The sequence below is a fragment of the Schistocerca piceifrons genome, chromosome 3, assembly GCF_021461385.2.
Source record: "Schistocerca piceifrons isolate TAMUIC-IGC-003096 chromosome 3, iqSchPice1.1, whole genome shotgun sequence".
Taxonomy (NCBI): domain Eukaryota; kingdom Metazoa; phylum Arthropoda; class Insecta; order Orthoptera; family Acrididae; genus Schistocerca; species Schistocerca piceifrons.
In genome coordinates, this window is record NC_060140.1 from 416,261,333 (window position 1) to 416,277,092 (window position 15,760).

The following is a 15,760-nucleotide window of genomic DNA, read 5'->3' on the forward strand; positions in this document are numbered from 1 at the left end:
GTAATGCTGTAATAAGTTTAACACATGCTTCTAACTCTCATCACAGAATGGAACCACATAATATTGCACAGTGGTATGCCATTTCTTTTTGCGTTAAATTGGGTGAAAACGCGACAACTTCCGGTAAGCTTCAGAAGGCTTTTGGAGTGGAGGTTATGTCAAGAGCTTAAATTTTTCATTGGCATAAAATGTTTAGTGAAGGCAGAACAAATGTTGAAGATGGAGACCGCAGTGGACGACCATGAACGGTCAACTTGGCCAGGGTGCGTGAACTCGTACGATCTGATCAAAGATTATCCATGAAAATGATTGCATAAGTACTGAACATCAATCGAGAAATGGTTTGTGTCCGTGCCAAAATTGCTGATGATTGGATTCTGCATCACAATAATGTGCTATCCCATACTGCTCTGCCAGTACAGCAATTTTTAACCTCAAAACAAATTTCAGTACTACCACAGCCAACTTATTCACCAGATATCGCTCCGTGTGACTTTTTTGTATTTCCAAGAGTCAAAACGGCGATCAAGGAACACAATTTTCAAACAACACAAGATGTCCAAAAAGCTGTGATGAGGTCTTAGAGGGTATTACAGAAGATGAGTTGCTGAAATGTTACCATCAATGGCAGAAGCACGGGAAATAGTGTGTGCAATCAGAAGCGAACTACTTTGAAGGAGAGAACACTAACCTTGACTAAAACAGTAAGCAACATTCTTTTTTTCCACATCAGTCTCATTACTTTATTGTTGCACCTCGTGTATCTCGCTCATCACTGTCACAAACTAAATTTCAAATAGTAGGATGAACTTTTATCCCCAATAAATATGTGAAAACTTTAGATGAAAATTCCAAGTTGTATCATAGTTGAGAATAAATAAGTTGCATATTGTCATATAGTATAACGAAGAAATTTATTTTATATTCTTTCTTCACGAATTTTCAGAATCGCACATATTTTCGTTCAATGTGTAGTTGATCTTCTTGTACGAAAGAGAAGCTGTGGATGCACACATCACACCAGACCATACACATCTTAATAGATTACACGCCCCCACAGAGTAGATCATAAAGATCCTTTATAAATTATATCTAAAAATACTAGATCATTTATAACAACTTTGGTTTCTTTTGGATCACAGTAAATATAATTAGCATAAACTACGTGCTGTCGATGCAAATAACATGACTAACATGTTCTTGAGAAAGGCTGTCCAGATCTGTGTAATATTAATAAAAATTACACAATTAAATTGAAGATGAAAACCTTCACAAAAACAGTAACACTTTTAAAGACGAAACTTGAGGTAGGTAACACATATAACCAGGATTAGACAGTAATTACTTAACTGCCTGAATATTATTTATGGGGCCTAGATTGCTTAAAATAACTAAGACAGGTTCTTTTCAGATATTAACACACTGCAACAACTGGTCTTGAAGACTTTCAACACTATATTCTTTGACAGGTAGTATGACCATAGAAAGAGGAGGGTGAACATGCTTTTTAGAATTACCGAATGGTTTTAGCCGATAGTAACACTTAGAGGAACAGACTTTTCAGTGCCTGTAATCGTATTACATCTGACGCACTCCTCCCTCTGCTGGTATTTTTGCATTTTACCTGACTTCCAAGACTTATGCAAACCTATTTCATAAGAGGAACATGCAGTTCCACCATTTACAAATACACAAGTTTACCCCACAAGCCACTGAATTATGATGAGGTTAGATATTTACCATCTCTGCAAGAGTGGTGTTCTGTCGCCCAACCAATCTCGTCAACATCATAGTCCATCCCTATGACACTACCAGCCCCTTCCCCTTGCCACAGGGAGGACCATATTCCTGTGAAAGACCCATGTCCAAAATATTCCCAATCCGCCCCCCACCAAATGTCAGGCTAGCTGTGAAAGCAGTCATGTCATATACCAGCTCTGCTGCAATCATTACACAGCTTTTTATATTGATATGTCTGCCAACCATCTGTCAACCAGGATGAATGACCACTGACAACCTATGGCCAGGAGCAGTGTGGGCCATCCTGTTACACAATATGCAGCTGTAAACAACACACTTGATTTCAATGGCTGCTTAACAACCCAGGCTATCTGGAACCTCCCCTCAACCATCGGCTTCTCTGAACTATGCAGGTGGAGGTTATCCTTAGAACACATTCTCCATTCCCGAAATCATTCTGACCTCAACTTAAGGTAACCTACTGGTTCCACATCACTCCAGCCAACAGTTTCTGCCCCCTCTGTTCTATCACTTTCTCCCAATTCATGTCCACCATCCTCATTGTGCTCCGCTCTCTAACAACATCACTGGTCTTTTTCCTTCTCTACTGCTCTCCTTTTCCACTCACTGCCCCACCCCTACTCCCTCCCTCCTCTCTACCCACACATACACTGCCCCTTCCCTGCCCACTCTAGATTGCTGCTCTCTCTGGCCACAGTGGCCAGAGGGAGCGGTCCTGTACGTGTGCTTTTGTGTGTGTTCTTTTTCTTAATTTACTTTTTTGTCTTTTCTGAAGCCGGCTGAAAGCTAAGTGTGTAACATACTTTCACTACTCCTGTCTGCAACTCAATGTTTCATCTTTATGGTGAGTAGCAACCTGTCCTTTCATAATATGGTTGATAATCCAACTTGGACTTTCCATTGTTTGCTTCATTACACAAACAATTTCTCCAACATTTTTAACTAATGCAGTTGACTTGCATGGCACTTCAGGTACACTGGTCAATTACAGAACAGCCTATGGCATGGTATTTGGTTTTTGTGGCTGAGTTGTTTCCCAGAAGTCACTGGTCACTACAAGCACATGATTTTGTTAAAGCAATACATACTGTGCCATCTTCAGTTAATGGAGCAATGGAAGAAGGTATTATGAAACTGTGAGTACAGGAGGTGCCACTTAAGAGACAAATTTGTGGACCTGGCTGATGTCTAGTGAATACTATTTAACTGAGTATACTGCAACAACAGAGGTATTTAGTAGACACATTGTGCCAGTGTGGCTGTAGCTGTTTCTCCTGGTCCAAGTTCAGAACATTACTTTTTTGTAATGTACTGACAAGTATTTTTGATAACATGATTCCCACACTTTAACTTCAGAATAAGACATTTTATGTTACCAATATAATGCTTCTCTCCACAAAGCAGAGACCATTGAGTCATGGGCTGAAAAAAATTAGGTGGATTTGGAAGATTTATTTGCTCAAAGCCCTGACCTGGAGCATAATAAATGTCTTAAAATACTATTTACAGTGCACCAAAAAGAATAGAAATTAATTCTCTCTTAAGTCTAGTAGAAATGAGTGACAACTCGCCTCTGAAGAGATCACTTAATGTAATAGAAGCAAAAGATATTGACATTAGTAACAAGATAGATTTTTGAGTTTTGGTCACACAGTTTGTCTAATAACAAATACTGTTTCAATATTTCATAAATTGAAAGTAAAGTATGTCCTACTGTTTAATTTTCAAAATTCTGAATCATCAATGTGATTTACATAAAAGTTTCTCACTTGAGAGTTGTAATTTTTCTTTCTTTAAAGTATAAATAGCACAGCCTGAATTACTTTACCTGTATAAAATTCCTATTATGTATATTTCTTATCCACATCAAGTCATAATATACAATATGTTTGAAATTGCAACATTTTCAAAATCGTGGAAAAGTCCACAATATAATTCTTGCCTTATTATGTTATTGCTGGTAGATGAGAACAACTATGAGAGGAATACACAGCACAATTTCTGAGATTTCAAGAAATAACAATAATAAACAAAAACTTTATTGAACAGCAACTTCCAGTTCCAAAATTACATAATTGGATTATGTATCACGCTGAAGGAAAAGGTTTGGGTAAAACCGCAGGCCTTCTATGCTCTCATCTCTACATGCTTTCCCATATTTCTCAGTGGTGAGCAGTCGCTCCCTAGCTAACAAGACAGATATTCCCAATGTCTGAGCTAATTCTTCTGATGTAAGAGAACCTTGAGCTTCCAACTGTAATGAAAAATAACAACAGTACATTATTTCCATATTGCAACAGCAATACACACAAATAAAAAAATAGCATAAAATTATAACGTTATGACACAGTCAATGGCCATCATGTATTTTCAGGAGAAGTATCAGTACTGCCAAGAGACAAATATTAAAGTATGAGGGTATGCTGAAAAGTAATGCCACCAATTTATTATGTGAAAATCTTTAAAGCTTGTTAAATAAAACAAGCGTTATGAATGTTCTATGTCTTTGCTCGATTTTGCAGCAGTGTGTACTGATAAAATTCTGTAGCTAACAGCTGCATCAAATAGTTTAAAATCCCTGAGCTTTCAGCTGAGTACACCTTGGCCATTGTCAAGTGGTGACTGTCCTTTAGTTGCAGCTACCATACTTATATAATTGCTCTGCCTTCTGTGAGATCACTAGTGCTTGCTCCAGTGCCATATAATGTAATGTTTTCTTTGCATGCCCCCCCATGCCTGCTTCAACCTTCTGATAGCCGCATCCCAAACTGTGCTTAACTGCAGGCCACTGCCTTTATTGGGGGTGTTGTATAAAATCTGTATCTCAGTTGCTTCTTTTACTATGCTATCCCAGAAACTATTAGTCCACATAATAACAGATCTCTCTTTGAATGTGATACTGTGTCTGTTTTTTGCTACCAGAGATTTCTCAGGCTGTGAAAGGTGAAAGCATCTATCATGTTCTACATAGTGCAGTTCAATAGTTCGCATAGCCTGCCTGATATAAAGCTGTCCACACTCGCACAGCATTTTATACACTCCTGATGATGTGAGGCTTACATCATCTTTCATAGGCCTCATGAGTTGCTGAATTTTTTATGTATCTCTGAGGACCAAATTGATTTTATGCCTCTTTAGGAGCTGGCCAACCTTCCCTGTTTCCAAGCCACAAAATGCCAACTCCTCCTCCTCCTCCTCCTCCTCCTCGGTGTCCTCTTCCTTACATGTTTCCGGAAAGCTGGCTTGTGAAATCTGGAGGGTGTTTTAGCAGTTTTCCTTTCATATTTTCTGTAAGTGGCTCACTTCTTTCAGAAGGTTTTCAGCATCTGAGATGGCTTCTGCTTGATGCACCAAAGCCCTCAGAACCGAACATTTTTGCAACAGATGGTGATAGCTTTTAGTGTGCAGATATCGGTCCGTGTGGATGGGGGCCCGGTAAACACTGTTGCTGAGGCACAATTTTCCTTATGGCAGATAAGGACATCAAGGAACGGCAAGGCACCATCTGTCTCTACCTCCATCATGAGCTTCATGAAGTTTGACTACACTGTTGAGGATTATTTAAGCACACTCTGACGTCGCTGTATTTTTTTTTTTTTTTTTTTTTTTTTTTTTTTTTTTTTTTTTTATGATGGAGAATATGTTAACCAGACAGATGGCATCTCAATGGGGAACCAATGAGCTCCAGTTATAGCCAACCTGCTTATGAAATACTTTGAGGACATTGCCCTGGACACGGCTCTTGCAAAGCCTAGTTGTTTTTATCATTAGTTTGATGACATGTTCATTGTCTGGTCTCAGGATCATGAAAAGCGGGATGATTATTGCATCACATCAACAGTATCCATGACTACATCAAGTTCACTTTCGAGGTAAAGACAGATGGTGCCTTGCCATTCCTAGACATCCTCATCTGCCGTAAGGAAAATGGGTGTTTACCAGAACCCCACCCACACAGACTGACACACGCACGCAAAAAGTTATCATTATCCATGGTAAAAACATGCACTTTGGTGCGTCAAGCAGAAGCTGTCTCAGATGCAGAATTCCTGTATAAGGAACTAGGCCACTTATGTAAAGTATTAAAGGAAAATGGTTACAACAACTGCCAGATTTCAAAAAGCCATCTTTCTGGAAACAGGCAAACGGAAGGACCCCACGGAGGACTTGAAGAAGCTTGGGTTTCTGGCAATCTGTGGCTCACTAACAGGAAAAATTAGCTACTCCTAAAGAGGCATAAAACTGATTTGTTCTTCAGGGCTCTATCAGAAATTTAGCAACTCATGAGGCCTGTGAAAGATGATGTAGGCCTCAGAACACTAGGAAAATATAAAATACCATTATGTAGGAGAAGCTATGTATACTATTGAACAGTGCCCTGTAGAACACAAGAGATGCTTTCATGTTCGATAATCCAAGGAATCAGTGGTAGCAGAGCATGCTCTAGAAAACAGACAAAGTATTTGCATTCAATAAGGAATCTGTTATTACAAGGACTAATAGTTTCTGGGATTGTATAACAAAAGAAGCAACTGAATAAAGATTTGTGACAACATGTTCAGTAAAGATGGGGGCATGCAGCTAAGCACGGTGTGGGACCCGGCCATTGGAAGATTGAAGCAGGCGCAGTGAGTGTGCAATAAAAACACTGGAGTGAGCAGTAGTGATGTCACAGAAGGCAATGTGACTATATAAGGACGGTCGCAGCCACCAAAAAGACCACTTGATAATGGCTGAGGAGTACTCAGCCAAAAGCTCATGGATTTTAAACCATTTGTTGTAGCTGGAAACTCAAGAGAATTTTATTTGTCTACATCTTTATTCATCATTTCTACATACTTATTCCTCAACATGGTCACCCAGTGACAAACAAATTTCTCCCAATGAGAGACCTATTTGTTGATACCGTCACTGTAGAATGTCTGACTTTGTTGACAGAGTCACAACCTCATCTCAGCTTGCACCGCTTCATCACTACGAAAGTTAAGTCTTCAAAAGTGTTATTTAAGCTTTGAAAACAGATAAAATCAGGTAGTACCAAGTCAGGACTATATGGAGGATAATGGCTGACGGTGAATGTAAGGTACTGAATTGTTGCAGATGTCACAGTGCTCATGTATGGTCTGGCATTGTCATGCTGAAGGCCAGGGTGCTCCATGTGTGAACGAACTTCTTGAATGTGAAACTCAATTACAGCATGCTGTCTCATGCAGCAACTTGGTTACATTATAGACGACCAAGTTACATGTTACAACTTGGAGCTCTCTAGGGCTGCAAATATTTAGACATGAAAAATAAAGATGCAGAATGTTAACAGCATTTGTTTTATTTAAAAAGCTTTCAGAGTTTTCATGTAAAATATTTAGAGGCATTACTTTTCAGCATGTCCTCATAAATACACTATCCTAGCTTTCAGAATTATTATTAGTTTTTCCAAAAGAATTTTCCTTTGTTAAAAATAAAAGGATTATATCATCATGTACTGTACATATTGTAATGTGTATTTACAAAAATTCAGTGACTGCAAGACATACTGTTACAATGAACGGTCCACTGGCAGAACTCATGTCCAAATAAGTGAAAGATTCAGGAACCTTAAAGCTGTCAGTTTTTTAAGATGAAATGATAAGGTGTTGCTTTTTCAGAAGAGCATAAAATGTAGCTTTCATCTTACCAGAAAATTTCAAAATAATATAAATTTTCACTGTCAAGTTATAGAATAAAGACCTACTGGACACACCAAATTTACAATAGATTAAGGTGCATAGCTAATTTTGCAGCTGTATGTATCTTTAATAAAAATCTTATTTTGTGGACTGAGGCAATGCATTTTTTGGCAAAACAAGCAACACATTCCATTATCCACTTTATTTTTGTTTTAGTCATCGGAAATGGACTTGACAGAATAAAAGTATACCATGTCTGTGTTTGTCAGCCTGTGGTACAGCATCGAAACAATGTATTATGGACCTTTCTTTGACAAACTCTCAAACTATAGTTAACCACACATTTTGTCTTTTCACCTGGAATCTTTAAATGTTCTTCCAAAAAGTAAAAACATTGTAATTACTTAACTTTTTGTTACTTACTCTACTTGCACACATCAAGATGGCACGAGATCGCATCTGCATAGTTCAGAGAATGTGGTGGTCAGACAAAGTTCCAGATGGCACAGGTTGTGAAGCAGTCACTGAAATTTAGCACATTATGCTTAGGTGTACGTTGGGCCAATGGTTGATCAACTTTGTTTTTGGCAACAGTTTGGCGGTGGCCATTCACCCTGGCGGACATCTGGTTGGTTGTCATACTGACATAAAATGCTTTGCAGTGTTTGCAGCAGATTTGGTATGTGTCAGGCCTGCTTTCATAGGAGGTCACCTTCCTGGACATCGACTTCCACCTCTCTGATGGCTCCATCCACATCTCTGTCTACATTAAATTCACTAGCCACCAGCACCCGCATTTCAATAGGTGCTATCCCCTTCCACATCAAAAAATCCCTCCCCTACAGCTGGGCCATGTGTAGACAATGTATCTGCAGTGACTTGAGAACTCTTGCTCAGTATGCCGAGTCCTACAATGGCCTTGATAGAAAGGCACTACATCCTAAATCTAGTCCAACACACAGATTTCCCATGCCACATCCTCACATACCCCCAATCCTTCCACCACCCTCAAGAAAAGAATCAGCTGCAAAGGAGCACTCCCGCCCCCCCCCCCCCCCCCCCACCGCCTTTTGCCCAATATCACACTGAACTGGAACTGAACCACATCCTTTGTCAGGATTTCAATTATCTATCATCAGGCCCACAAATGAGGGACATCCTACCAAGGATCCTTCCCACCCCTCCTAAAGTATGTTCTGTCACCCACGCAACCTCCACAACATCCCAGTCCATCCTGGTACCACCCACACTCCAGGGGTCATATCCCTGTTGAAGACCCAGTTGCAAGACCTACTAAATCCACCCACCCACCCAGTGTGACTACCAACCAGCATTCCATCAGGATGAATGGCCACTGCAAAACTGTTGCCAAGAACACAGTTGGTCACAAACTGTTGCCAAGAACACAGTTGGTCACCCGGTGGTACAACAGGAAGCTGAGCATAACATACTCAATTTCAATTACTGCTTCACAACTCCAGGCCATTTGGATTGTTCCCTTTATCATCAGTTGCACCATGCAGGTGGGAGTTATCCTTACAACACATCCTCCACTCCCATTACCAGCATGATCTGGCCTCAACCTCTAGTCATTCACTTCCCCCATACTTGCCATCCAACAGTTTCCCCCTCCCGGTCCTATCACGCTTCCATCTAAGTTGCTAGTCACCCACCCCAATCCCTCTCCCTGCCTCTGCCTCTCTACCTACCTAACCCAACACAATCACCACCCGATGAAATGCAGCACTGGCACTGCGTGTCCAGCTGGTGCTATGTAGGGCCGTGTGTGTGTGTGTGTGTGTGTGTGTGTGTGTGTGTGTGTGTGTGTAGGTGCACCAAAAAATGGTATTACTTCAAAAGTTATCAAGGGTTTTTTTCTTTCTTTTTGTGTGTGCTTGTCAACAGCTCACTGCTTCTTTTCAGTGAGTGGCCTCCCTTACTCACAAACTATTTATATTCTACCAGAACTTTCCTACAAATCAACATTGTTAAGGGATAATTTGCATATAAATGCAGTATAACACTAGAAAATCAGAAAACTTAAGTTCTCAATTCCAATGTGATCTCAAGAATTGATGCTGAGTATATGGAACACCGCTTCTGATAACAAGTTTCCACTTCACACTGCAGCACTTGTGACCAGAATGAAAAAAAAGTAGTTGTTCATTCTTGTAAACATTCTTTGATGTATACTTGTTTCCAGCTACCTCTTACTGCTTGAATTCAGGCAATTACTTTCACTTGTTGTACTGCATTGAAAGATGAATTTAAATCAACAATATTGTGTCAAATGGTTCAAATGGCTCTGAGCACTATAGGACTTAACTTCTGAGTCATCAGTCCCCTAGAATGTAGAACTACTTAAACCTAACTAACCTGACATCACACACACACCCATGCCTGAGGCAGGATTCGAACCTGCGACCACAGCGGTCGCGCGGGTCCAGACTGTAGCGCCTAGAATCGCTCGGCCACCCTGGCTGGCAATAGTGTGTCATACATATCTTTATTTGCATTAATACAATCCAGATAATTTTGCTACATTTCGTTCTATCAATTCCAGAAACTATTACAGAAATATAGAGGATTAAATTATTTTTAAAACAACTTCTGATGACACATGCATGCTAAAAAGTAAGCCCAAGAACTGAGAACCTTACAAGAATACCCAGCAGTGTGGCTGAGTCATACAGTGTATCTGGCAGCCAGGCTGTACTTCTAAAATACCTCAACTCTCAGATGTTTAATTGCATCAGTTTGCTTCTCAACAAAAGAATTCTTGATTCACTGGAGTTCTCAGTTCTTCCCATCACTGATGCAACAACATGGAACTAGACTGCCAAGTTCAAGACATGAATTCTACCAACTGCCACTGAATTTCTGGATATGCAATGAAAATATAGAGTTTAAACAAAATGTTCATAAATCTTGAGCAAAACAAATTTTATAAAAATCACTCCTTTAAACTGTTTTATTACTGCATGACATAGCAAGTTGTGTACCTCATTTCTAGCAAGGACCACGATATGTTCTGCAGCAGCTCCAGTGTATTCGTGCGAAGGAAATGGAATCTGGACACTTCCTACACTTTCAGTATGTACATCATTATGAGCTTAACATGACAGTCGTTCCTTTCTTTCATTGTTTTTAAGAATAAAGGTGACACAACAGCCTTTGCAAGTGGATAAATCACATGCAGTACTTAACAGTGCAATATGTACATCTGTACTGATAATTTCAATAGAAACATAGTTGAAATGTGACACAAACCTCACTGAGAGTCCTCTCAACAACACTTTCATCATTATGTGACTGAAGCTGCAACACTTTCACACCACTGTCAAATGTGCGCAGTCTGATCGGTAGATTTAATTTTTCCAACATATTGCAAGCATGCATGAGATCTTCAGGAGACAAAAGCTCTAGGCCTCTAGCACGATTTACTCGGCAGTATACATCTGCTAGTGACATCATCCCTCCAACTTCCTACAACAAAATAATTAACACAGTAATGAAGACACAATAGTACATTGTGGTTACAAATAATTTGATACCCTAAATCATACTGAAGAACCAGATTAAACTAGGGCAACAAACATTAAAGCAGTACTACATCTAATTCATTTTCATGTGAATGCAAACTAATCACAGCGAGTAGGGCACTGCACAAATTTCTTTTCGACCTCTTCAATAGTCAAAGTGATTTAGCAATTAAAACAAGTTGCTGTATCTATTCTTGATAACACTTTGCTTCACCGTTTTCATACTAGTGCACAAAATGTAAAAATGATTCTTGGATCTATGATCTTCACTTTTTCCCTAGCTGCCCATATGCTGAGTGTTGCATCTTCACTTCCTCTTTATCTCTCTATTTCTTGGAAAGAAATTCAGCAGTTAATAGCAAACCCGTCAACTGATCTACCTTACACTCAAGAAAAATTATACAAAACTTTATTAGTAATTAAATAGTTCCACAGAGAGAAATTCATCTTGTGCTCCAAGGAAAGCCATGTATGGTGATTTTGACACCATTTTCTGGTTTTCTTTAAATGAAATGGTTTTGAATTTTCAAGTGTCATGTGGTTTGTTAATATTGTATTGAAGAAAATGTAACAGCATCTCCAAGTTTGAACAGCAGCAGAATAAAAGAAATGAGGGTTTTAAATCTAAGATAAACTGTACACAACTTAAAAATTAAGACTGTAAATAACCTACAGATTAAGTGGTGATGTTAACTTCTCACTCAATCACTGTACATGTAAGAGTGTAAACCTGAAACTGAGCTTTTGTAGCTCAATAAATTCCAGATAGTTGAACTGCCATAAATATGTCCCGTAATGAAGTTAACTCTAGTTTGTTTTCAACTGCTGAAAATATATCAAGAAAACAGAAAGAGAGAGACCTAAGATTGCAACATAACGATCAGAGCTTCAGTGAAAGCTTGGAAAATACTGCACATAAATTCCCCTATTGTGCCATAAAGATAAAGTGAGATTTTGATTTGAAAACTGTGAACTGAGATACTCCCATTTAAAACAAGAAGTACAGACAAAATTTTGAGATGCCATGCTAAATTATTTAGCTAAAATTACGCTGAATAGTTTGTTACACAACACACTTACATGATTTATTATATGGCATTATTGTCAAAACTGACCCTACTCTATTTCATAGTTGGTGCTACTCCCATGCTGTTGCGACCACATGACTAGCATTTACTAACTTCACTCCCTACCATTTGCTTGCAAGCAAGCGCGAGTGCTCATACTCAAAACTAGTGAGTCATTAAACCTGGTTTAGGCTATCTCAGAATGCTCCACTGTTTAATCTAAGTCCATCGAAGGAAGTTATTTTTGTCCATATTAGTTCGCAAAATGATACATTTTGGGACTCATTAGACCCAAAGTTTATGCTTGTCGATATTAATACTACTACTCCTACAATCTATCTTTCCGATACACACTCCACATGATGACAAAAAATTACCAGTATTCTATTTTAGGTTTCAACCAACTCACAGTTAGTAGTATGGTGTGGGGTGACAACTTCCTGTGAGAGATGTGAGCTCTGGGACTTTATTTTGAATACTTCGACAGTTAACAACTAACATTTTGAGATGATCACACTCTATATTTGGCCTGTTAAATTAATTGGCTTCCTGCACACATTGCAAAATTTCAAAGGAGAAATACGAAGCTGCTGAAGCATACTCCCATTTAAAACAAGAAGTACCGACAAAATTTTGAGATGCCATGCTAAATTATTTAGCTAAAATTACTTTGAATGGTTTGTTACGTGACCCACTTACATGATTTATTAGATGGCATCACTGTCAAAACTGACCCTACACTATTTTACAGTTGGTGCTACTCCCATGCTGTTGTGACCACATGACTAGCATTTACTTACTTCATTCCCTACCATTTGCTTGTAAACAAGTGCGAGTGCGCATACTCAAAACTATGAGGAAGGTAGATGTCACCCACATGAATAGTAGGGAAACTTTTAGAGAAGAGAAAATCACCAGTACGAATATTATGAGCTAAGGTAGCAGTACTAACCAAAGGTGGAAGGAGTAAATAAGGGCTGTACAGAGGAAAGAGAAGAGCAAATAAATGAACATGAAATGGGAGATATGGTACTGCATGAAGAAATTGACAGCAGTGAAATATCTAAGTGGAAATAAGGAAATTTGAGGATGTAATGTGCCCTCACAATTACTGAGATCCTTGGCTGAACGTACTATGTATGACAGAACTATTTCACCTGGTCTGTAGGAGAGAAAGGCTCTAACTTCAAGAAGAATGTCACAGTTCCTATTCTTAAGAAGGCCAGTGAATATTATCAAAACACAAGTTTAACAATTCAGTGCTGCAAAATACTGACATGACTTACTTGCAGAAGAATGAAAAGAATGGTAGAAGCTGAACTGGGGAGAAATCAGTTTGGGTTTCTGAGAAATATAGGAGCATGCAAAGCAATACTGACCCTGTGATGCATCTCAGAAGACAGAATAAAAAAAGGAACACATTTGTTTGTAGCATTTGTAGATTTAGAGAAAGCTTTTGACAACATTGACTGGAATACACTCTTTGAAATTCCGACAGTAAGAGGGATAAAATACAAGAAGTGGGAAATGTAGTAGGGATAAAATACAGGGAGTGAAAGGTTATTTATAACTTGTAGAGAAACTAGACTGCAATTACACAAGTCAAAGATATAAAAAGGAAGCTGTAGTTCAGAAAGTAGGGAGACAGGGCAAAAAAAAAAGTAAAGTAAAACCTGAGGACATGCAAAGTGTAGCAAAAATACTGTGAAAATGGTGTGTCTGTGTCATAATGTTGTTCCCTCATTTGAACTCATTTTTGCTGGAATGCATGATGAATTAAATTAAGTGATGCCGAGAGAATTAAATTAGGAAATGCAGCATTAAAAGTATCACATGAGTTTTGCTATTTTGGCAGCAAAATAACGAACAGTAGCTGAAGTACAGATGGTGTAAAATACAGACTGGTAATCTATAAGAAAAGCAATTCTGAAGATGAAAAATTTGTGAGTCTTCAGGCTTTCCTGGAGGATACGTACAATATGTGACACCCAGGTATGCTGCCAGAACATGTTTTTTAAATCCCACATTATTTCCTCAACGTAACTGTTCAAATCACCAAGCAGCGAGGGCTGTCTACCACTGACAGCTGCTGGGGTCCTCACTTTGATAGTTGTCTGTTATGGAGGTGGTGTTTGACAGTTGCACACATGCGACTGAGTATTTTGCACAAGGATGGCAATGCCATCAGAGCTCTCTATCAGAAGCCGAGCACAAGTGGTCGTCACTGTGCCACGTTCCTGGGGCTGTGAAGTGTTGGTGAGGGCAGGAGCCAAACCAAAATTGGTAGCTAGGTGGATCTTCCACTGTGGTGAGGTGAAATTGACATTGGAAACTTTTTTTTTTTTTTTTTTTTTCGCTCTCCCTCTGTTAGCTAATGGCAGCAAGTGCAGGCTGTACTTAATTGGAATTTAGAGTCCTCCTCTGTCACACCGGCCTAGAAAAATGAAAGAGGAGAAAAAAACTGTCTTCTCGTAGACAATGTGGTGTTCTGTACTATGGACATGTTCTGCTATTGCAGATGTATCCAGCTGGCTCAGATGTGTATGACTGGCATTCATCACATCACATCACTGCACAAGATGTCTGGTCACTATGGGTCATTCCACACTCACAAGGAGTTTCTTATACACCTTGTTTCCTGAGGCCAAAACACACTTTAAAAAGGCTTAACAAATGCCTCAGTTTCATTGGGGGGAAAAAAGGCATCTAATGTTGTGTCTGTTGAGGAATCTTACATTACTTGAGGAAATACTACCAAAGTACAGCAAGGAAGCTGTGAGAGTGGGGGCTCTACTTCTTCATTTTGTTCCCTTAGTTGGACGACGAGGAGGAGATTAATGTGTAGCATACCATCTAAAATGAGATAATTAAATTTGGAGCACAAACTCAGGTTAGGGAAGGATGGGAAAGGAAGTTTTCTGTGCCCTTTCAAATGAACCATTCTGAGATTTGCCTGAAGTGTTTTAGGAACATCACAGAAAATCTAAATCAGTACGACCAGACACAGGTTTGAACCATCGTCCAGTGTGCCAACCCCCAGTTTGACCCATTCTGCTGGAATGCATGACAAATTTCTTTTTCAAAATAGCTACTCTGCCAGAAAACTGCCCTATGGTGTTGAAGCTGTAATTATCCCAATTGACTGCTGGATGATTTTCTTCATCAAGGAGTGAGTTTGGCAGTTGATAAAAGGACCCAATTAGGAATTCATGCTGAGTCTTTCCCACCAGCTCACATGGAGATGAATTTCCTGTCTGCTGTGACGAAAATGCCATCTCCATTTTCCATTAACCTATCCTTTCAATATACACTTAGATTTACCCCAAAAATTCCACTGATGTCAATTTTGGATTTTAGACAGCTTTCTGTAACTAGCATTATGTGAGGTCCACTGCTTTTTATGAGTGCTTAAAACTCTGAGACTTTGTAGCACATGCTTCAGTTAAAAAGAAAACCTTGTGTGCATCCCACACACACTACCAGTCTCTCTGTAGAGCACCCTCGGGTCATTTAGAGGGACCCTACATCTATATCTAAATTCATACTCTGCAAGCCACCTGATGGTGTGTGGCGGAGGGTACTTTGAGTACCTCTATCGGTTCTCCCTTCTATTCCAGTCTCGTACTGTTCATGGAAATAAAGATTGTCGGTATGCCTCTGTGTTGGCTCTAATCTCTCCGATTTTATCCTCATGGTCTCTTCGCGAGATATACGTAGGAGAGAG

The 15,760-nt window shown here is 39.3% G+C and overlaps 1 protein-coding gene across 2 annotated transcripts in view; it reads right to left on the reverse strand.

The window, feature by feature from the left end:
- Window positions 1-3,778: 3,778 nt before the first annotated feature.
- LOC124789616 (vacuolar protein-sorting-associated protein 36) overlaps window positions 3,779-15,760 on the reverse strand; it is a 37,696-nt gene continuing 25,714 nt past the window's right edge. For both annotated transcript variants that reach the window (XM_047257036.1, XM_047257034.1), the window contains exons 6-7: window positions 10,698-10,913; window positions 3,779-4,015 (exon numbers count right to left, since the gene is read on the reverse strand). In XM_047257036.1, coding sequence (XP_047112992.1) covers window positions 3,842-4,015; window positions 10,698-10,913 — 390 coding nt within the window. In that variant the 3' untranslated portion in view covers window positions 3,779-3,841. The remainder of the gene's footprint in view (window positions 4,016-10,697; window positions 10,914-15,760) is intronic.